Genomic DNA, 23,580 nt, shown 5'->3' on the forward strand with positions numbered 1-23,580 from the left:
CTGCAGCAGGCCACCCCACAGCATCCCTACAAACCGCACCCCAGCAACATTTCCTGATCTTTCCATTGCCTAAGCATGGGTAAACCACCTTCACTAACCCCTAGTGTGGCAGTGAACATGCCACTTCTCCTTCCTTCATGCTGGAGGCCAGGGAGGGAAGGCTGTGAGCCTTGACGAACTTCATTCATGAAAAACCAGGAAAAAACCCCAGGCCCCCTCAGCAGCAGAGCAATGCCACTGGCTGGAGCCGGCCAGGAGGGAGGCACCCCACAGATGGTCCCTTGGCCCCGGGCCCCTCCCGGCGCTCCCTGACCACGGCTCGCTCCACACAGCAGCCATTTGTGCCAGGGCTGCTCCCACCTGGAAAGGTGATGCAATCCTCGCACAGAATTGTTTGCTTCTCCAGGGATGTTTGTTGTTAAGACACTTCCACATGGACAAATTAGCTGCAGCTCATTACCCCACCGTCTCCTCTGCCGAGCTAATTGCTACATCCTGGGCTCGGAGCGCCACGGGAGCCTCCTATAAAATACACCCTCACACTGCTCTTTTATGCACCCCCTGAGACCAAAGCTGGGCTGCACTTGCTGGGAGTAACACTGTACTCATTTATAACATACTCAAAATTGGATTATTTTGTTTTTCTATCAACACCAAAAGCGACACAACACAGCAGCAATTAGGAGATCCTCACATCCCGAAGTGAGGAGTGAAAAGAGAACTACAGTTCCAAAAAACACTTGTCATGCAAACCAAAATATTGAAAACTGTTCAGGTCAAAGAGGTTTCTGACTGTGACACTTTTAAATTACATAACCACCTAAAAAGCTCTTCTGAAGCAGCCAAGGTGATTTACTGGAGCTGGGCTGTCTTTCTGTGGCTTTCCTACGTAAACGCCAAAGTTGCACTAGTGATCCATCCAGAAGGAAAATTCCTCCATGAGGCACCTCCTACTCCCTTCCTTCTGTGAACATTCCTAAAAAGGGAGAAATTTATGCCTGTGCTTAGCAGACAAACCGAATGTGTGCTAAAAAGTCCACCCCCAAGTTTATTTTGGTTTGCACTAACTGAAACCCTGGAGGGCATGCCAGGATCCCTGTTGCAGCAATCCTGGGCCCTCTCTGATTCCACACCCTCTCTGATAAAGAGGCTCCCGCTATCTGAGCGCCCAGCAAGCACCTTGGAGCCAATCACCCTGGAAATAGAGGAGCAGGTATAAGGATCCTGCTTCCTATCAACACCTTGCTCCAAGGCAGTGCCAGTTATCACCTCACCCAGCAGTTCCACAGCTGAGGAAAGCACAGTGGGAAGGACACGCATGCACAACAGCAAACCTGTGGTCAAGTGTGCCACCAAGAGGCAAATGCAGCCACCAGAGCGGGGAGGAAGAACAAAGAGCAGCAGCAGTCTGCAAAATATCCAAGGAAATCATGGAGGGACACGCAGTGTGGGGCTGCAAAACACCCGGGGAAGCCCTGGAGTGATGGGCAGCTGCAGCAGGACTTCCAGGATTTTCCAGGAGAAAACTCCTGCCTTTTTATTCTTATCTGTTTAAAAGGAGTATTTTCCAACCACTCTAACTTTTCAGGAGGGAAACTGAAGGGCAAGAGTCCGGTAGCGATTCCTTCCTTCCTTCCCTCTTCCATCTCAGAAATGATCAAACCTGGCTGGGTTCCTAAAGGCACCAGCAGTAACTCCCAGAATTTCCTGAGGGGAAATTCTGTGCCCTTTCTGCTGCCACCCCCAGCAGAGCTCCAGCCCTTGCTCTCACTCCTGCAGCTATAAAAACCTGGAGGCGTTCTTAGATAATCTTTATTCTGTCTAAAGAATATTTCCTAAGAGTTTCTACGAGCACTGAGCTGTTTCTGCGAGACAACCATCGTCTGACAGCTCGAGTAAGTCTTTTCCTCGCCTCGCACGGAACACTTTATCCCCGAGGCCACCCCAGGACAGGAGACCCGGAGCAGCTTCCATCCCCAGCAGCAGCAGTGGGTTTTGGCAGCACATCCTGTTTGCCACGGCACAGGGCACTCAGGAGGGCACGCAGGGAGCGGTGGCACACGAAGCAAGGCTCCTACCTGGTCCTCGCTGGTCAGGCCCAGGCGCAGCACGAAGTAGAAGTGCACCAGGAAGTCGGAGTTGGGCAGCAGGTCCTGGCGCCGGCTCATCATGGCACAGAGCAGCCGGAACGCCTGCAGCTTCCCCTCCTTGTACTCGCTGGGCAGCGTGGCTGCCTGCAACAACAACACCCGCATCACTCCTTGCTTTCCCCACCAGCCAGCCAAGGCAAAGCTGCCTCGCCAGCAGCTCTCCCACAAAAAAGCACACATACAGTTATACCCAGCTCCAAAGAGCCTTCAGAGGGCGCTTGCTGTCTTAGCCAGCAGCGATGGTAAAAGGCAAAAATAAGGCAACTAAATACAGACCAACTCAGCTCTGACATGGAGGAAAATACGCACGTGTGAGAATTTCAGCACTGACCTTGAAGAGCCATGAAGCAAATATCCTGAGAGGAGGGATGAGGACAGGAGGAGAGGGAGTCGACTGATTGTCCACGCTGATAGCCAGGTTGTCCCGGATCTAACGGTTTTTGAAGCAGAGCGTTAATAAAACCAGTGTCTCACTGTTTTAATGCTCTTTTTTTTCACATGATTATGTTTTAATTTTACTTCATTTACATGCAGGCACTACACCCGGTGCTATACAGAGTTCCCACTTCAGCCAAAGCCACCGGGGAAAGCTTGTTCTATGCTGCTGCTCCCTGGCCAAAGCAAACACCACCAGTTTGAGTCACACCATGGGCCTTTACACAAATACCAATGCCTGTACTTCTTTCTTCTTTGCTGCTGTTTCCTCACCCCATTTAAATTCTCCCGTCATTGGACAGGACTCCCTATTGGAGCTAGCTACAGGAAACCAAGTAAGATAAAGCTTCCTTTACGACAGAACCCTCCCCATGCCATGCTCACGCTGCAGGTGCCAACGCTGAACCACAGCAAAAGAAACGCACCGCTGTCGTTAGCTCTAAGTACCACATACCTTTGCAAGTTTATACCACAGCTCGTAAAGGTAGCCGAAAACTTTTGCATGGATTTTAGGTGACTGTATGTTGTTCACATCTCCAAGAATTCCCAGGATCCTCCTCCACAACACAGCAGCAGAATCAGGATGCCAACCAATAAGGCTTCCACCAGCAATTATACTGCAGTCGTCAGCCAGGAACTCGCTACTGTCTGTCAATTTAAAGTGTTCCATTTCCACAAGTCAGAAACGCAGAGTAAGTATGAATTTGGTCAACAAAATCTGGCCATTACTCCTTCTAACCATCTTCCATCTCAAAAGGTTTCTCTCCCCAAAATCTCTCTTTCATTGCTGAAGCTTCTCGTGAGTCAAAGAAAAACACGGCAGCAAACGTAGGCAAAGGGGCTCGCAGGTGACAGTGCCACAGCACTGCCACACCACACCGTCCCCACCCCCAGGGGGCTTTTCAACAGGCAGGCAAATGCAGTCAAATGCAACATGCATGCACCTGAGGGATGCATTCAGTCAATAACTGGCTCTGACAGGTAATGTTTCTGTATTTATAGAAGTCAGTTCTTTTTTTTTTAAGACCACACAGCGTAGCAAGACCTGGCAACGCAACTGGGCAGAAGAATAAAAAGCCATGGCTGAAGAGTCCTGAGGAATGTGCTCAGGCATCACCACTCACACAGAGCAGCTCCTGCGAGAGCAGAGCGCACAGAGAGTGGGGCTTGGAGGAGACTGTCAGGGTAATGGAATCCATGCTCTTAAGCAGTACAAACCCAATCCCGCACTGAAGTGCACATTTTAGTGACCAGAGCTGGTAGCAGCTCTCCTGTCCGCAGGTGGGAGCACACCTGTGCTCTGGGTGCACCTGCAGCAGCCAAGGGGTGTGGAGGGACATTGCAGGAAACCTCTGCACAGGCAGAAGGAAATAACTCATGTCCTCAGAGGACTCGAGGAAGGTTAGTGAAATAAAAGGCATTTCAGAGGCTCTTACGTTTGAATATATCTAAAAAACAACTTAGGGAATTTTCTTCCACTTTTTGTGTAGTAGCATTATAAAGTCCCAAGGTGCTAAACCAGATGTTATTTCTTAAGAACATTAGAATGATCTTCTACAGATCTGTGCTCAGGGAAATGGCATCTCTGCTGCTCAGTGGTGGTGTCAGCATTGTTCTGCCTTACCCCATCAGGCTTCCCCAGCAAAGCCAAGCCGTGCCTTGGGTGAGAAGCAGGAATGCAGAGAGGGGCGCTTTGGCTCTGCTGGGCAGTGACACATCTGCTACCCCACTTCTCCTTTCCCTCCACATTACCCTCTGGGTTACTACACGTGATCCTTTCTCTTCACACCCTCAAAAGGAGCAATTCTTGCGCCACAGCCATAAACAATGCATTTATCATACACGATCATCCTTACCACGGGCAGTACCTTTCTTACAGCAGCACTCTGAGCTGCTGGACTGGCTGTGCTGGTTTGCTAAAGCACAGACATTTCAAAGGAAAAGTGGATATAAAAAAAATACCCTTGCAACTGTGCATCCATTAGGAAACCAGCCTGTAAGATATTCCCACGTTGCTGCATTAGGTTCCTGACTTAACATCTGACTCACATCACTAGATGAAAGGTACCTTTACAAATGGCAAAGAATGAAATCACTTATTCCCTATCAGTCAAAAAATACAGTAAGACACTTCCTCAGACCATTCTGCTGTGAAATAAAACCCATTCACTTGACATGAAAATTAGTGTATTGTACTTGAACAGCGGGGCAGGCCCGTGAGTGACCAGCTACTGCAGCCCAGCTGGGCAGCGGTGCTCTGGCACCATAAGAAGCCCAGTTATCTTCAGCTGGGTGGTGGCTTTCTGAATCATCATTTATTGGCAAATAAATTGACGATACGAATTCCTTCAACTCTGGGTGGGCAAAACAATTCTGAATAAGCACGATGAAGGGCACTTGGTGCCGTATAAGCCAAGTGAAGAGCCCAAGCTCCTCTTTGGGGTACACAAGGGCGAGCTCATACCCGGTCCGGGGCCCGCAGTACCTGTGAGGTTGGCCGGCTCCTGCGAGGGGCTGAGCTGGAGCCAGCGCGGCGCCGCAGGGTCCGCGCACATTCCCGCGGCCACCCCGGCCTCGGGGTCATCCTCGGCCGCCTGCCAGGCCACGAGCGCGATGTCCACGTCGGCCCCGCAGCCCAGGGACGTGTCGCTGCTCACGCTCTCACCTGCGGCCACAAAGAGCACAGCCCCGGGCTCAGGCCTGCGCCCGAGGGCTGCAGCAGCAGAGCGCCCCGGAAATGCGGCTCGGCCGTCTGCAACAAAATCACAACACTGATTTCGGCCGCCGCACTTGAGGGAAACACTCACTTTTCTCTCTCTCTCCGTAATACCCGTGTGGTTGCTGCAAGTCTGCTTTCAGATCTAACTCCGCTGTACTGCTGCTCCTCCACACCAGCACCTGCAGAGAAAAAATTCACCTCAGCATATACAGCTTCTAGAACTGTGCCACATTCCAGCCCGCAAATTTCACGCCCACGCAGTCATGAGAAATTAGCTACAACCCGGTCAAGACATTCTCAGGAATATTCAGACTGCCCAAGTGCTCGGCAATGTCTTCAGGAAAACATCAGGCTTTCCCATCTCAGTCTTTACCCTCCTTTCCACAACCTCGCTTCTCACGCAAACAAGCAGGATTTTTTTACCTGTGCTTTTCAAACACAGCTGAAATCATCTGTTAAGGTATAAAAAAAAAATCTTTCAGCCCTTCATATTTTGCAAAGATGATCAGGCTGAGTCATTTGTTGTTCCAACCGTTCACTCAAAAGCTGCCATTAAAAATGTATGAAGTTTGCCTGTGCTAATGTCAACTCACACTAACATCTGCCATGCACGGCTGGTGATAGGAACTGTGCTGAAGAGAAGCATTTTCATCAGTACTTTTTACTACATCAAACATTTATTCCAGTGTACTGTAGCTCTGTAATAGCCATGAATTATTTATCTTCTAAAAGTTACGGACTTCCTGTTGATGTTTAATATTTTAAAAAAGGACCGAAGTCTTGTGTAGGACTAGAACACAGATACACCTGCAGAGGCAGCTGACGAGATCAGGAGACACACAGACTGATCACACCCAGCAGGACGATAATAACCAGCTCCAGCTCAGTCCCAGATTCCATGCTAGAAATGGGATTAATCACTTTTCACACGTTCACTTCCCGGAGTTTCTAAATGCTAAAAGGCACCTGACCAGAAAGAAAACACTGCTAGAATCTTATCAGTAATGACTTTCAGGTTTGTCTTACTTGCTCAGCTTCATGCTCCTTTGCATATCCCTTATTTTCCTGAACCGATCTGGAGTCTGAAGCCGAATTTCCAGCCTTTTTACCTAGAAGTTTCAGAAAGGAAACAAGAAGTATAAACACTTGTGGGACCCAAACACACAGCAGGTCTCATGTAAATTTCAGTGATGTTTACGCGTCTTGTGTTTATAGTTAAGGGCAATACAACACTCAAATGGGACACAAGATGTTTTGAAAAACCCTTCAGAAGCGTAATATACTTACAGGAAAGGAACCCAACTCCAACCGCAGCTGGAATGCACAAAATTTAAATGCAAGTGAGGGGGAAAAAAAGTCAAGGAGTTCCATACAAAATGCACACACATTCCAGGTTCCATTTTTGGCCTCCCTGCTTTACAAAAGGTCACATCCTGCACTCGTGGTCTCTACATTTCTTAAAAACAACAACTTGCAAGGGTCCAGCAACTTACCGACTATGTAGTGGCTAAGAAAGCGAGACAAAAAACATCTCAGAGGTGAGCTGGAAACCAAAGTAAGTAAGAGCAGCATTTGTGAGGCTGAATGAGTCCCAACACTTCTGCTTCAGAAACACAGTATTGCCGTATTTTATTAAAATTACCTTGAAAAAAATCAGATGGAATCTGATCTGCAATATCCGAAGCGCTGCTACTCCGAGTTAGCTGCTGCTCTTGGTCTGCAAATGAGCCTGCAGCTTCTGTTCCTTCTGAACTTTCCAGCTGTTGAGATTCTTCGACTTCTGTTGATTTAATGACAACATCAAATATTTGCAGGAGCTCATATATACACACGTGTGAAATCCTTGCCTAAGAAAGCTCTATGGAAAAGTGACCCTTGCCAATATTTAAAATTCCCAAGGTAAAACTTTCAAGTTCTAATTTAAGTTCTACAAAAATACCCTTAGAAAAAACGTAAAGTTTAGAGAGAGACACAGGAGCAGTGTAAAAGGTCTAGAAAAGGACAGAAGTGGCTTTGGGGGTTGACAGGAAGGAGGGAGGAGGGCCGATGAACAAAGCTGGGTTTTCAGTGCTGGAGACCCCAGCCGGTTCCTGTTTGTTCTGGAAACAGAATGAACAGAGCAGAGGCAGCAAAACTCCCTTAAATGCAGTGTGGGGAGAAGGTGGCTGCGCTCCCTGAGCGCCGCCAGAAAGAGGGGAAGAGAGGAGTAAAGAAAGACACAAACTCAGAGGAAAAAAGAAAGCTTGGAACTACATGTAACTTGGCTTCAGCTTGTGAGGACAAACCCAACCAGACAGCTTTTGGTTTGGCTGTAACTGCAAATGAGAAACAAAAGGAGGGGAGAGGGGCATGAAAATTTCAAAGAGGAAGTAAACCGATATGCTAGGGAAGGAGCAACAGGAACTCTTGAGATTAGGGAGCAACACGGTGCTCGTAGAAATGCATTTCTCTTAGCATTTTGGAAAAAACCCACAAAAAACTAGTAACACCCCAGTGTTTCCATCCAGCAGAGTGCAAGTTTTAATGTTGCTTTGCTGCTCGATAAACACCGCAGGTATTTCAGAAAGTCATCTCGGGAGGCATGCGTGCAAAAAACCAACGTTTCTGGTATTGACTGACTTCAGCTGACTTCAAGTGTCTCACAGAAAGCAATAAAACAGAACATTCAATGCAATTCACCACCTGGAACAAGTTCAGCGTTCCCCCTAAGACAACTCGAGATGAAAACGCGCCCAAGGTGTTCCACAGAGCAGGAGCCCCTCAAGGGCCATAAAGCGCCACACGCAAAACTCTCCTTCTCTTGCTGCTGCAGGTAACGACTCTGGGTAGGACTCGGGAGCCACAGATCGCTCCCAGAAGCGAAACTCAGGAATTTTTACCTTAGTTACTAGGCAATACAGATCTAACTGTAATTGATGGCAACCTTCAACACCAACATGAACAAAAGTTGCTTTGCTTGCAGCACCGCAAATGTTCCGAGAAGAACCAACCAGACAGAAAGGGAACGGACAGAGAGTTCAAAAATACAAAGGACATCGATATAAAAGAGGACTTTAAAGTACAGTACCTGACAGTCTGTGAGAGCAAGAGGTGTAAGAGATACCAGGGAAGAGAGAGCTCACAGTGTGAAGCAGAAGAGGTACACTTTTAGTAGCTGGCAAAGCCTCATACAGATGGACACAGTTGCTGATAGACTGGCTTCGCTTAGCTTCCAGGAAAAAAATAGAGCAATGATTACGTCAGGCAACATAATGAAATACTGCAGCTCTGAGTGTCACAACACAACAAAACCCAGTGTTCTGGGATAAAGCTTTACAACAGTAAGCCCAGGAGTTTCTCCCCAAGACACAAGTTAATATGGTGTTCACACTGAAAGGGAGATAATCAGGGATTTCTGATCCACAGCAAGCGTGGAAGTGGCTTTAATCTGAACACACAGAAACAAGAAAAGCCCTGGATCAACACTTCCAGGTTCTCCCTACTGCTCTGGCAGGGTGTCAAGGAGGAAAATGTTTTGCAGCAGTTGAGAGAACCCTCCACTGGAGCAAAAACAGGGACTTGCTGGATTCAGAAACGAAGCTCGGATTGAACTGACTCCACTGCCAAAGTGCTCTGTGACACAGGCTGGGGGCTCGGCTACGGAGCCTGCAGCCACAAACCACACCAAGTGTCCTCCCTCCTTCCAGCTCTCCTGGTGAGGAACCAGGCAGGGAGCTGTGCAGCCCAGAGGCTCCTGCTCGAAGGAGGGGATTTCCAGGGGAGTCTGCCCCAGTGAATTGGCACGTGGAAACACGCTGCCATGGCACAGAGAGAGGCCAGGTTCAGACTGCTGAAATGCTTGAACAAACCAGGATCTGTTCCATGTCTGGGCTCTCTGTCATTGCCCCTCAGCATTCCTCACCCCAGCCTCCCTTCTCCTGCGTTCCTCTCTCCAGAAGCAAACGTGAGAGAAAAATCTCATCATGCCAAGAAAAAGAGAGCAAACAAAGCGACTATGAAAGGATAAAATTATTTACTAAACGCCTGGTTTACCCTGTGCTCCCAGGAAACAGTTGTATCAGTATCTGTTATGTGCCTGCCAGCAGCAGATGCTTTCTTAGGAACCCATAAAAATAGCAACGTACTTCTCTAGAAAAGCCCCTAATGCGCACAGGTTTAACTCGCAATTCGGTGTCCTGTAGCTAAAAGCTTACGTACAGACTTTCCCAAAGGACCTTGACTCTGTGATTCACACCGGCCAAGACATTCCAAACACGGATATGCAACCTCTCTGATGGGGCAGCTAATAATTAAGTTGCTTTTGGCAGCAGCCACCCCTCAAAGGCAGATTTAAAGCCCGCGTGTGACTGCGTGTTTGGGTACCAGAGCACTTAGCTGTGGTCTAACCTGTGGCTCTCTGACGGACGATATTTCTTGCTTTCTCCACTCCTGGGGCCCCAGAGGTTGTGGCACTTCTGAATCTCATCGGCTCCACAACTTCAGGATGACTTTTCCAGCTTAATGAAAAAGATCTTCCTACTACAGCTGTCTTCTGAGGCTCCAGAACACCACCTGGAGATGAAGAACACAAAATTTTCCAGCACTGGACGCTTTGGCACGTATTTTTGCTGAAATACGAATGGACTCGGACATGACAAATATTAATACTTTAAACCACACAGATTAACCTCTACTATTAATGAAAACCAACTGGTGCTTCACCACACACATCGATTTCAATGTAAGTGCAACTAAAATACTGTAAATTAGAAACCTTACCAAAAACACATGCAAAGGAATTTTCAGAGTTGCCTGTGTCAGCCTACAGCACAGGAACCACATCTCACTTCTGCTTCCCAGAAAGCACTGACTGTAGGTGCTGACCCCAGCCTGCCAAACAACCTGACCCCAACCCACCTCTCCTCCCCAGTGAAGGATGACAATACACAAACCCAAAGTGCTTCACATTTGATTAAACAGGTTCTAAGAGCAGATTAAGCAGTGTTTAATGTTACATTAATTTTTAAGCTTAAGCTTGGATATTTAACTGCCTCGATACAAAAAGCACTGAAGCACAAAGACTAACCTTTGCCTCTCTGCTTTTTTTCCTTCTGCTCACTGAGCTTGTCCAGGGGCAGGTTTGTCATCTCCACGCCGTACACGGTCCTGGCCAGGACTGCTGTCAGGGAGTCCATGATGTTGGCCCACTCATTGATGAGCTCCTCCCAGTCCGTCAGGGCGGACAGGACACTGAGCAGCTCATCCCACAGCTCCCGAGAGATGTACACGCTCAGGTTTGCTCTGATCCAAGCCACAATGAGGGTCTGAGAGAAGAGACACCAGTGGCAGCTCGGGCAGGTCTGACAAGATGAGTTCAGCATGCCAAGCCCAGCCCACGCACCGATGGAGCCGGCTCCGACCCGCACATCAGCACGGGCTCTTGGTGAGGCACGGCTGATATGCAGCGCTATTTTCCCTCAAAAAACACTCTCAGGAATAGAAGTGGCCAAAGTTACTGAAGGAAATAGAAATATTTCAGGCTGTCTAAATGTTAACAGGCTGTACAGCAACAGCGGAATGAATGAAGAGCTGTCCCACACCCACAGAACAGCAGCAGGGACCGAGCTCCGGGGCAGTGCTACACGCCCAGTTACGCTGTCCAGGCTGGAAGTACAGCAGGAAGCATAAATGTCTCTCTCCCTCAGCGTGACTCAGTTCTGATTTGCCACCTGGACTTTTAGGAAAACAGTTACTTGAATCTTACACTTTAGAGACACTCATTGAAAATATCCCACAGAGGCCGTGCCTGCCTGTGCTACCAGGCTTTGTAACGGAGCCCTGAAGAGCGGGGCAAACCCAGCTCCCCCTCCGCTAGGAACAGTTTACAAAACAATTACTAGCAAAACAGGAAAAACCCCTCCTCCACAGTAACACAAGCAGGTTTCACAGTACTCGACTGAAACTGCGGGCACTTGTGCCAGAACAGACCAAGCAGCCCCACTCACTCACTCGGAACAGCAGCCCCGCCATGCTCTGAGCAAATGTGTCCTTTGGCTGGTTCTCTTTTGGCTTCTGCATCACAGCTTCTGTTATTCTGAGGAGTACCTGCAGCATCTGTTCCCTGATCCAAAACAAAACGTGTTCTGTTAGTCCGCTCATTGTCCTCTAGCAAGCCTTATTTATTGAGAACGAGGTCAGACCTCAGACTTTACAGATCACGTGCAAAACACCTTAGGTGGCTGCGGACTGCAAAAACTTTTTCTCTTAAATGACGCCCTACTAATCTTACCACGCCCTACTAATCTTACCACGTCCTTCTGTTCATTGACAGCTCCATTATCATGCGCCTGAAGATGCCGAGAACAGCTTTGCAAGCATCCACTTGCTCCTTCAGCAGCACAGGGACCTCAGTGCACGGCTCCAGCAGGAAAACATTCGCCGAGTTTGTCAGGAATACCTTCGACAGAGGCATTGACAGTCCATTTGCACAGTGTTAGGAACGAAAACAGGCTCACAACAAAACCATTGTGCTCCTGTAGTTAAACCTTTCCCTGTCCTTAGGGCAAGTGTCGCGTTTTACCCATCACTTGATTTTCCTGTGTTATTCCAGCAAGCAGCCAGGTGGCATCGCAGACCCACCACGGCTCAGTACGGGGTCTGCGGGTGTCTCTTCTGCTTGGGCAGGAAACAGGACATTCCTACAGCCACTCATTTCCTGCCATCATATACTTAAACAGCCACCAGTATTTTCAATAAATGAAGCTTGGCAAAACTAAATGCATGGTTTCTGATTAATTCCTAGTACCTGCAGTAGGAAAAGAAATTAACCTTCCCACGTTAAAATACGGATATCTGGCTTTAAGATGTGGTCACGTGGTTTAACACGCATGTTTTAGAGTGATACACGAAGTCCAAGTTGCGCCTTACAAAACCAATCAAGCCCTGGTGGTTCTTTTCCTCCACCTGGGAGATTGTAACAGAATTTGCAGCGTAAGTTCCATGACCAGGTAGGTCACAGCGTGTCCCCCTCGCTCCCCCCCAGCACACCTGCAGCGCAGCCTGGGCACCAGCTTTCACATCCCTGTCCTCGTCTTCCAGCACGCAGCCCCTGCTGACGGCGCTGGTGAAGGAGTAGGTCCTGCCCCAGCTGGAGGAGCGCTTGTGCCCGGAGGCCTCCGAGGAAAGCTGCCAAACACAGCCCGGTTAGTGACAGGGCAGAAAGGAACGCGCCCAGACTGAGACAAAACCATCCCTGAGGCCAGCAGCAAAAATGAGGGAATTATCGCCGCATACGTTCACTCCCGAAGGGAATTCCTGTCTATTGCTTCTTAATTTCCAAACGTGGAATTTAAAGGCCCACTGAAGTTTTAGGAAGTACGTGACTTAAAATGTCTTATGCCACTTTTTGCAGTAACTGCTTGTAGTAACACTTGAATTTAAGTCTGGCAAAACTATAAATTCTCTAGGAAATAAAGTAAAAAACCTTGCAATTCTCACTGTTTTACAAATCAAACATCTTCCTCAGTGCTAGAAAACTTCCCTTTAAACAGCATCAAGAGGGTCAAAGAACCCTTGCTGACGGTTCAAAACAGGGTATTAAAAGATGATGCGCGGTGTATCTACGCCTTCATTTCCTAGACTAAGGAAAGTGTCCAGTTCCAAATGTTTCATCCAGTATGCACGAATTAATACATACTGTCAAATTTTTAAGCACCACCAAAATGAAACAGTTCTCCGTGCCTTAGGCCAGCAGACAGTCAATTTCAGCACCGCAGAACCTGTCAGAGTTTCTTCCCTGAAGCTCCTGCTGTCGTATTTACGCAGGCAGGGAATAACCACAACTGATGTTCCCCAAACCAGCTGCAAACCTTCCCCGTTTAAGTGCTGCCGGACGCTCAATAACTATTTCAGTTGTGAGCCCTTAAATAAAACCATTTCTTAACCTTTATTGCCCACACACTTTTTAATTGTTACTCCTCTACACAGTGAGGTGGAAAGCCCCATATTGCAGTGGACAGAGCAAAGTAAGGAACAGGGATACCATACATGTTTACCGTCTGTTTGCACTGAGGAGTCTTCCAAGGGAGCAACAGCGTCCTGGCTGTCCTCCTTTTTGTCTGGCTCCTCCATGAACACGGGTTTCTCCTGCAGTATCCACTTCTGATACACCTTAACCACCTTCCGTGTTGCAGATATATCAGAAGGCGGCAACAAAAAAGCCTAAAATGGAAAGTTTTCAGAGATTTCACTCTACCTAGGACACGCGGTGCATACACACACACCCACCACCCACATCGCCACCTGAAGCGGAAAGCTTCAGTTCCACAACAATTCCATTATCTGATCGCTAAACTCCAGGAAGGAGCCCAAGCTAAAAGCTGGCCCGGTTACCAGACCCCCACAGTGTCTCTCACAACCACCCATCCCCTTCAGAAATAAAAACCCTGGCGGCAAGCAGCCCCGGGCACGGACCTGCCGGAACACCTCGTTGACGAAGTTGACGTATCCCCGCGTAGAGAGGAGGATCCTCTGCACCATCTCGAAGACGCTGCGGTGCTGCTCCTCGATGCTGCAGAGGCTGGAGTTGCTGAGGCGCCTGTCGGACAGGGTGCTGCTGTTGGAGTGGCTCCGGTCCTGCTCGCCCGCGGGCGCCGCGCCGCCCTCCAGCTCGGTGCTCTTCTCCTGGCTCACGCCGACCGTCTGCACGGCACAGCACAGACCCCGTAACGCAGCACACAGAGCCCGCAACGCGGCACACAGAGCCCGCAACGCGGCACACAGAGCCCGCAACGCGGCACACAGAGCCCGCAACGCGGCACACAGAGCCCGCAACGCGGCACACAGAGCCCGCAACGCGGCACACAGAGCCCGCAACGCAGCCCGTGACTCGCTGCAGCAGCACCCACCACGCCTCGGGGGCTCCGACACGCCGCGCGGGGTACCGCGCCTGGCACAGCAGTGCAGCCCCAGCAGCCAGGCACAGCAAATTGCAGCCTACTGCTCGACCCAAGAAGGAATCTGCCTTTACTCTATGCTTCCTTACGGCACACAACTGCCAGGATTGTTCACTCCACACTAAGAGTGTGGAGGAAGGCACAGACACAGTGGAGACAAATTTTTTGGGGAAAAGATGGATCGTAGAACATTATTGTGCCTGACAACTTTTTGCCAGGTTTTGCTCTGGCACTGCATGTATTCTGCAAGCTCTCAAACTGTGCTGCTTCTCTGCTGAGCTGAGCCCACAGCTGACACTCACCTATGGTTCAAGACCGAATGTAAGCTGACATTGACTCTAAATTCTTAACGGGAAGCTGAAGAGTGTCTCAAAAGCATCAATTTATAAAAATCATTGTGACGCACCTAATTCTAGAGAAGTCTCAACCAGGAGCTTATAAACAAAATATTCCTCTAATATCTCATTGTAAACAGCTGCTGCAACCGAGAGGAAAACAAAGCAGCCTTTGATGTTGCTGGGAAATGGTCCATGGAACCACCAAGTATGACAGCTCACAGAGTAAATCCCAAGAGTCTAAATATAATACTGCTGAAGCTGGTAATGCAACAAGTTATGAGGGGGGGGCGGAAAAAAAACTTCCAGTGAATTACTGAAATGTTTTCCTTGGAGATTTCCTCCTCCTTCAATGAAAAAGAAAAGCAAATAAGCAGCTATGTCATTTATTCACTATGGGGTAGCATTTCCTTATGCTTCAGCTGTCAGCACAGTGAGATCACTTGCAAGGTCAGCACGTATGCAAGAAGAGAGGTAAACTTTAAAGCCCACCTGAATAATTTTAGGCAGCACTTCTTCTCCGTTTTTTGTATTCTGAACAGCAGTTAAATACTTCTTCTCGAGGAAGAAGGTAACGAGCCACTTGATAAAAACAACTCGAGCTGCCATGTAGGGGATTTTTGTGCAGTAGACACTTTCGTTGTTCCGTGTTGCAGTGATGTACACCGGCCTCGGCCTGATATCGGGGATGTCTGGTGGGACAAAAAGGAAGGGAGAAACAAAGTGGAATCTTAGCAACTGCTTCCCAACTCGGGCTAAATGCACCAAGCACATCACCCAAGAAGTAACAGATGCAGTGACTGACTGCTTTTACTGTATTAACGCTGGTATTCTATCCTAACTTTATCTCTCCTCAGGAGAGCATAACAGCACAGACCTTCCCTGAGGCTATCACTTGTATCGCTCAAAACAAAGGACAGCAAAAGAGAAGGGCTGCAAAAGGAAGGGCAAAAGCTGAAGCAGAGAACCACTCCTGCTACAGCGTAAGGTAATTTTACATGGAACTGGGGAGGAAAAAATCCCCCATCCCACAGACCTGCAGCAGCACACCAGCAGGCAACAGAGATGCTGCCAAGAGCGGGCTCTGGCTTTCTCTACTTCAAAGGCAAGACCCACCACTTACCAAGCACAGGTTTGTAGAGGTTGGTTAGCTTTGTAAAAGATGGGAACAAGTGAGGAAGGTAGTATTTTCTGAACAAGGTAAAGAGGAACTTAAACCCAGTGTCTTGGTTCTCCTTGTTCTTCCACTCCAAGCTTGCAGCCTTTGTCAGGAGTTTAAGAGAAACAAACAAAAAGCTTCAAGTTAACGTGTTACACTGACAATTGTTTCACCCTGAACACAAAAACCGAGAAACCTCACTTCAGCAAGAGGTGGAAAACCAGCACAGCAACAAAAACCACCTTTGCAAACGGCAGTAAGAACGTAAGGAATAAAGCAGCGCCCCAAAGACAGCGAGCTCAGTGGAAACCGGCAGGTTTGCGCTCCTCCAATCGGGGAAGGACAGGAACTGTCATACTCTGCTTTCGGTAAATTGGCTTCCTACGTTTTGACAAAGTTACTCTGAGCTATACTTTTATCATAAATATCTTCCTCATCACACTAAACACAAACAAACAAACACTGGAACCACTGTGCAATGGGATTTACAGTGCAAGCAGGTCTGTTTAGATCCCGAACACGAAAAAAGAGTATAAAAAGAAGAGTGAAATCCTATTTTTAACTGAAGCGTTGGGAGACTCTGATATGTAAAACAAAGGGTGCTGTGGAGGAAGCTGATAATTTCATACAGCCACTTTTAAAAATAAAGCGTTTATTCAAGATGACAAAACCCCTTCCAAACACTATTTTGGTCTTGCCTTTTCATACTGAAAAGTGTATCTCAAAGCATTTAATTATGATTTATCTTTTTTTAATACCAAGCTCTTTAATGTTCATTGTCTGCACAGCTTCCACTTTATTTCAAATGTTGCTTAATTTGTCCTTTTTAAATATATACATTATCTTAATTTATTTCCTGCACAGATTCATCTGATCTACTTCTAATTAAATTTTATGTACATGTTACTTGCATCCTTTTAAAAGCATCTCAGAAGCCATCTCTCTATCTCCTCCTCCAGTGGTCCTTTACATTTCTTTTCATCTAGGTGTGTGCCCAAAGAGAACAAATTGAAGCTTCACCCCACACCAATTTTCTAAATGCAATCACGAGTACATAAAATATTCAGTCACTCTGCAAGTTTGGATAACGTTCATTAATTCTTATCACAAAAGCGGGACAAACTTCTTATTTTCACCAAAAATGGCATGAGGAAATAACCTTTGGGATGATTTTCTATTTAAAAACAAGAGTAAAAGAAGTGCTGGGGAAGGGTAAGCCCAGCTCCACACAGACTAAGTGTAGGCTTAATTTCCCGCCCCAAATACGAGCAGTTACAAACACACGTCCTCCTCACCTGAATTACCATGTATTTTAACAGGAGCTGAAGAAAATAGCAGGTTTGGTCTTCAGCAATTTTCTCTCCAGAGACAGCTGGCAAAAGCGGCGTTATTTCTTCTGGAAAAATCTTGGCTAAAATCAAATATTTTAATCGTAGCACACATGAAAGCAGTGAGATAAGAAGATATTTTCTATAAAAGACTGATTTGGAAACACCCATTAGTGCACTACCAAGCTGCTCGGATGCCCAAAATCCTAGCACATCCCATGGAGGACGGCACCAGATCCCTGGGGGCTTGGAAGGGCTGGCACCAGCAGGGGAACCAACGAGGCGGAAACCTCCACCCCTGCTTAGCTGGCAGCAAAATGCTCCTACTGCTGCATCCGAATCAAAACCACCCGAGCGCCAAACAGCGAACCCCGGCCGCTCAGAGGGACAGCATCGGGCGGCTCCGGAGCCGGACACGCCGCGGACGGCTCGGGATGCCAGGACAGCCACCTCCCCCCCGGAGAGCCCCGGGAGCCGCTCACCGTCGGGCGCGGCCGGAGGGCTGACCAGGCTCTCCAGGGTGCAGGGCCCGCGCGACGACGGCAGCGGGGGAAAGCCGGGCACCAGGCAGGCGAACATCAGGATCTGCTCCTCGGCGCAGTTGGTCTGCAGGGCTTGGAGCCACAGCAGGAACAGGCGGATGCCTTCGCATCTGAGCTGCAAGGGCGTGGATTTGGGGGAAAAGGCAGCAAAACAGCTCTGTAAGTGCCGTAACGCGGACAAATAGTTCAGAGCAGGCAGGGCGAGTGCTTTCATCCCAGCTAGGTGCTGGAAAGTCTTGCCATCATACCAAGGGTACTCACATTATTAATATAATCCTAGTTTTAATGCCAGAGAGAGCTGAAAAAACTAGATATTAAGCATTATCTACTTATACCTTCCCCAGGTAACTTTTCAAAGGTCACTAGAGCAGAAAAATGACTGAAAACAAATACCCAAATAATCGAGGATGGCATTAATAAAACTTCTGGTTGGAAGGTGAGTAAGAAAAAATTACAAAGTCTAACAATCTGGAAAACACGGACACTGGAAAGGTGCAAAGTAATATACTTCATAAAGTGAAACGGAATATGAAAACACCGATGCAATACCTTGAGAGAATTTCCAGTGTGCAGAAGCTTCTTCAGAATCGACCCTGGATCAGGAAAATTAAGTAGACACTCTCAGACACTTCCCACAACAATGTTTTCAAAAACATTCCATGAAAGGCTACTCTAATGCCATTTACTCTGGGGTTTAACACAGCTATGGGGGGAAAGCCCCAACTGAATCTAGTTACGATCACCACTGCCCAAGATTAGCCATGATGCATCTTTCCAGTGGGGTACTGTGGGTTTCGTCAGAGGACCACGCCTCAAATTATTTTCGTTAGTAGCAAGATCTGCGAATTATGTACATTCCTCCTCAAGATCTCACCATTTCACAGGATTGAATGGGAATTACTAACGCACATAGGAAACACGTATGAACACCTATGAACATTAAGCAAAAGGAAATCACAAGGCAGAGCTGTAAATAAATGCTCCGCCGAATTCTGTACGTCTTTTTTTGGACACAGATAAAAAATTATCCCACCACAATGACCACTCAATAGCAGCATAAAGAATATGTCAGCTACAAAGCAACTAACTGGAACCAATTTGGCCTGGACTAGTTCAGCTGAACTGTTGTGAAGTGGCCAGGCAGATGCCTCCTTATTTATGTCAGTGCTGAGTGGAAATGTGACAACAGCCCTTCCCTTGACCTTTAGCTTCCGCTCATTGTTCTTCTGCAACAGCAATTCCTTGTTCTGATGACAAACATGGCAGCCGGTCAGACAGTGCTGCAAACCAACCCCAACCACAACAAAAAAGTCCTACTTGAAAGGAAGAGAACCCCCCCCAAAATTTTAATAAGCAGCATAAAAACCCATTGGTACCACATTGGTGGCATTTGGAAGCAGAATTTTAAAAGCAGTGATGAATCCAAGACATCTGATTCTGAGGAAATTATGGAGCTAAACCACTCCATTGGATTTCAAGGTGTTCTGGCCATCCAAGACGGCTCTCTGCCAGACTCCTCTCCTATTCCTTCCCTCCTTCCAGAAGCTCCAATACCATCGGAGCTTGGGGAAAGAACAGTCAGTCTTGGTCTGAGGAGGCCACCCATGGCTACCTTGTGTCTGTCATGGCCAAGGCCATATTCTAACGGGACACTGGGAAAATCCTCCATTTCATGAGAATCTGGGAAAGACAGCTGGGGCTACGCTGGCACAAATACCACGTATTCATAATTCCACTCTCAAAGGCAGATCGCCCATTAAGAGAACAACCGATCCCAAAAAAGCTACTAGAGAATTTATATTTTTTTGTATTAAACCGTTTCTTCTTACCTATGCTGCGAAAATGCCATCGATAAAAAATCCTCTCGGGTAGTAGCTGCAATATTTTCTGCAGGAAACAAAACCAGTCAAATTTTCCGTCATGAAACCGGCTCATCGGAGGATGCAGAGAAACGAATACACAGGACACAAATGAAAGGGGAACACGTGCACAGGGGACAAAAAAGAAAAGCAAATACCTATCCTGGCAAGGACTGGTGTCCACTACTTTCCTCTGGCTGCGGAGAAGGACGCTCGGAGCGCTCCTGAACGCACACCACGAGGCAGATTTGAAGCCCTTTCCTTTCCCCCTGCCTGCTGGGGAAGGGCTCACACATGTCCGAGCAGCTGCCTGGGGCTGGCACTCTCTGCAGCGCCCGTCACGACTCCTGCTGCGGCTCAGGTCAGTGTTTCCCCCGGCTGCCAGGCTCTGCTCCCCGGCTGAGGCAGAGGGAACAGCGGGGCAGCTCCTGCTCCTCAGAGCTCCTCTACCTGTGCTTGCAGCGGCTCGCTGCGCCCGCGCCAAATTACGCGCAGCCAGACTAACTGAATCCCCAGCACAGGCAGTTCATAAAGCACTCAGCCAATAATCCCCGGGCTTTGCAGGCATTGAAATAAGGAATTAGGAAGACATATTTAAACAGGAAACCAGTTTTAAACATTTACTTTTGGAAATCAAGTGAAATTAAACAGTGCCATAAATGACTGATGGTCAGAGCTCCTCCTTGCAACTATCAAACAAAATCACTGGCACAAATTCCTGCGCAGCAAAGCGCTGTTAAGTTCTCAGCAACAACACATGCAGGATGCAAATGAATGATAAGTCACTTAAGCAACAGTTTGGGGGTGTTCTGCACACAAAACAAACAGCATCACAGCCCAGAAAGCAACTGGCACTGTGGGCCACCCCTGGGAGCCAGGCGACACGAGCCAGCACTGCTGCCAGAGCATGTGCTCGGCACGTGGAGCAGGACAGACCTCTTGTTTCCGACAATAAAGGGCTTCAGAGATTATATACAACACTCAAAATTGTCTTTTTGGAAACGGAACATTCCTTTCTCCATGGCAGAAGATGGAAGTCATGACAAGTTCATGGACAGAGGGAGCTGGACCTCAGGTCACAGACAGGCTGGTCCTCCTGCGCACCTTCACCATAGCAAGTGCTCCCCACACAGTATTTAGCATTTCTAAAAGGCTAACCAGAATAAAAACGTAAAGCAGGCATGCCCCTTTTCCATGTTCCTCCTATTTTTTTCAGCGTCACTCCCCCAGCTCACTGCGACAGCAGGACCCCAGGAACAGAGGGTCCAGAGGTCGAGCTCCCGGTCCGTGGGCAGGAAGAATGCTTGGGATGAGGGATCTGACTGGCTAGAAGTGAGGCCATGACCCACAGCAGGGCTTTACCTGTTAGTTAAGCACCAGGTTTCTGCCAATCAGATTGCAGGGTCCATGGACAAAGAGCTACCATTATCCACCTGAACATTAGAACACTGGCAGCCCACCACTCCTCCAGACTATTTCTGACATTAATCATTACTTAACTTGGCACAGGGCACCAAGGAGCTCTAAGCTAACCCAGGAGCACTTCTAACCTAACCCAGGAACTCCGTGTGGGAGCTGGGTCTGTGCCCAGGCTCACCACAAGCCCTGTGCCCGAGGTGTGCGAGGACAAGCTCCAGGAAACAAAACCCTACGGCAAACCAGCAACAAAAACCGGCTGGATTCAGGTGTCACACAACACCCTGCAGGGATGAAACTCCACACGCTGGCACATTTATTGTGGAAAACCAGACAAAACCCGTGTATTTTGTTCCCATTGTTTTAGTCTGTTGCACAGCTCCACCTAAATTTGAAGACGAAGTTCCCTTCCAGAAAGTGAGCTGTGACAAGGTGTGAGCCACGTGGACTGGTAGAAGGTGCAAAGCCCCAAAATAAAGACCCCCTTAAAGAAGAATTTGGTAACAACCGAGCGTTAGTGAACTTTAGGCTGTATCCAGGGAACACCAGGAAAACAAATGCTGCTGCAGAGGTCAACAACAAGCAGGAAAGGCAAGCCTAAACCCTAAACCACACAGAACTGGGGGGCTGGGGCAGAAAACAACACGCTTACTGTTCTTTTCTCTTTACAAAACAGAACCCAACACCTTGCCAGGTGACTGAATCAAAACAATTCAAGGGGCTGAGCCATCAGTAAGAGGACCAAAGTTCCTGTCTGAGGAAAGCTCCCACATCCCCAAATCTTTACACACAGCAAAAATGCAGACACTTCAGTCATTTCCCCTGTGCTCTCCTTTACAGCATCTCAAAGCCAGGAGAACAAGAAATAACGTGTATGCTGAAAAAACGAGAAGACCTGACCAATCCCCTGCACGGTCCCTACCCCACAGCAACCAGGCCTTCTAAAAAAGCAGCCCGTGTCCCCCTCCCGTGCTGCAGACTGCACAGCAGAGCCTCCGTGGGCAATGTAAACGCAGAGCCCACGCCTGCTCCCGCCACTCAAAGACAAGTCACCCGTGTCCGAAGCCTACACGGCTAAATATAAATTTCTCAAGGTGACAAGTTAACCCCCAGCCCCACTGGCACGACTCCCAAGGGGGATTTTTCTGGCCCCGCGCTGAGGCGGCGTTGCAGCGTGACACGAGGCCGCACAAGTCACGAACAAGCTCCAGTTGTTCCCCTCGCAACTTCACATTTCCGGCAACGTTCCGTACAGCCTGCCCACCCCCGATGCACTGAAGAACGTGCATCGCTATTGCTACAAAACAAATGACAGTCTCTTCCCCTCCAGCCCAGGCTGGCAGCCACACCGCTGTGAATCCGAGCTGGCTATTGACATCTTGTTCCTAGTTTCACACTACACTAATAAGAAATATTTTAGGAAACCCCACAGTGCGAAATAATATTGCTTTTTGAGAAAACACATAGATCTATTTAATGCTCAGTGCTTTGCTGCATCTATATGGTAATCCATTACAGCACACTTGAAATAGAAATTAGGTATTACTACTGATCAACACATCAGGGTATCTGTCAGTTCTTTTAACTGATTATCCATAGTTCTTTTTCGTTTGGACTTCCTGCATGACTAGGAATAATGTTAAGTTTAAATCTTAGTTTACACAGGATGCTGCTTTCTGAAAGCTGTATCTCTGTCTTTCATCGAAGTAAAACAAAAACCAGCGAGGTTTGTATTTCGACAGACTCGCTCTGACTTAACCAAAACTGCTATTTCTTTCAGGAAGCCTTTTCTTTTCGCCCCCCTCCTTGAAGCGTGCTGTGACTGGCAGCTCTGTGCCTATTGCTGCGTGCTGGCTGTCCTGCAGCAGGACACAGGGAAAGCGGAGGTTGGGACCAAACTCACAGGAGATCCCATGGGATGTTTTCCAGCTCCGCTGCCATTCTGTGCCAGCCCGGTCTCCGGTGAACGACAGCCACACCAAAGGTGCCCCCGCTGAGCCAACCCTCCTGGAGACACAACCGGGGGCAGTGGCAATGGCAAGCCTGGAGTCACGCCCCTTCCAGGGGAATGGATTGGGAATTCCTAGGAGACAGTGGCAGGTGGATCTACTGTAAGCCAAGTCAAGGCAGAAGAGCTCTCCCAGGCCTCTGTGCTCAAGTGCTGCTGGCGGTTTCAGAGTGTTCAACTACCAAAACCTGCAGCAATCCAGAAATTTTCCAGCTCCTATTCGCAGACTCGGATGAGCCAAGCGGCCAGCAGAGTCAGTGCGCCTGCAGCAGTTCAATCTCAATGAAGGGATACTCCATTTATTGGATTAATAAATTATTTACAGTTATTTGTTGAGGGAAAACGTCTGCCCAAAGCACACAGGGCACTTATCACTGCCCCAGGCATAACAAGAAACGGTAAGATCTCTGAAGTCGGATATGTGAAACACAGAGCTAGAATGTACCGCAGAATGCTGTAAGAATAGCAGCAACATTATCAGAACCACAGGAGAACAAACTGTAAATGGTTCAAAAAGTAATTTGCTACGTGTAGAAAAGTAGCACTATAAGCACCTTCACTACTATAAACAAAAAAAAAGCCCCTTTGGTACTCTACTGAGCCTGTTCACATCTGCACCGGGCTCAAGGAAACACGAACTCCACACAAAACACAGACTTTGGGAAGCTTTTCTACATCTGAAAAATTCTGAGTGCA

The 23,580-nt window shown here is 48.1% G+C and overlaps 1 protein-coding gene across 4 annotated transcripts in view; it reads right to left on the reverse strand.

Moving 5' to 3' along the window:
* RALGAPA2 (Ral GTPase activating protein catalytic subunit alpha 2) overlaps positions 1-23,580 on the reverse strand; it is a 93,765-nt gene that overhangs the window by 61,421 nt on the left and 8,764 nt on the right. For 3 of the 4 annotated variants that reach the window (XM_082303459.1, XM_082303457.1, XM_082303456.1), the window contains exons 4-24: positions 19,431-19,488; positions 18,151-18,194; positions 17,542-17,716; positions 17,027-17,142; positions 15,696-15,834; positions 15,065-15,264; positions 13,756-13,983; positions 13,330-13,503; positions 12,331-12,468; positions 11,592-11,740; positions 11,293-11,404; positions 10,370-10,607; positions 9,691-9,855; positions 8,372-8,512; positions 6,947-7,084; positions 6,331-6,413; positions 5,393-5,483; positions 5,071-5,250; positions 3,040-3,233; positions 2,482-2,580; positions 2,079-2,234 (exon numbers count right to left, since the gene is read on the reverse strand). In XM_082303459.1, coding sequence (XP_082159585.1) covers positions 2,079-2,234; positions 2,482-2,580; positions 3,040-3,233; positions 5,071-5,250; positions 5,393-5,483; positions 6,331-6,413; positions 6,947-7,084; positions 8,372-8,512; positions 9,691-9,855; positions 10,370-10,607; positions 11,293-11,404; positions 11,592-11,740; positions 12,331-12,468; positions 13,330-13,503; positions 13,756-13,983; positions 15,065-15,264; positions 15,696-15,834; positions 17,027-17,142; positions 17,542-17,716; positions 18,151-18,194; positions 19,431-19,488 — 3,018 coding nt within the window. The remainder of the gene's footprint in view (positions 1-2,078; positions 2,235-2,481; positions 2,581-3,039; positions 3,234-5,070; positions 5,251-5,392; positions 5,484-6,330; positions 6,414-6,946; positions 7,085-8,371; positions 8,513-9,690; positions 9,856-10,369; positions 10,608-11,292; positions 11,405-11,591; positions 11,741-12,330; positions 12,469-13,329; positions 13,504-13,755; positions 13,984-15,064; positions 15,265-15,695; positions 15,835-17,026; positions 17,143-17,541; positions 17,717-18,150; positions 18,195-19,430; positions 19,489-23,580) is intronic. The other variant, XM_082303458.1, reaches the window with a different exon arrangement.

This window comes from Coloeus monedula (assembly GCF_965178545.1).
Source record: "Coloeus monedula genome assembly, chromosome: 2".
NCBI lineage: Eukaryota > Metazoa > Chordata > Aves > Passeriformes > Corvidae > Coloeus > Coloeus monedula.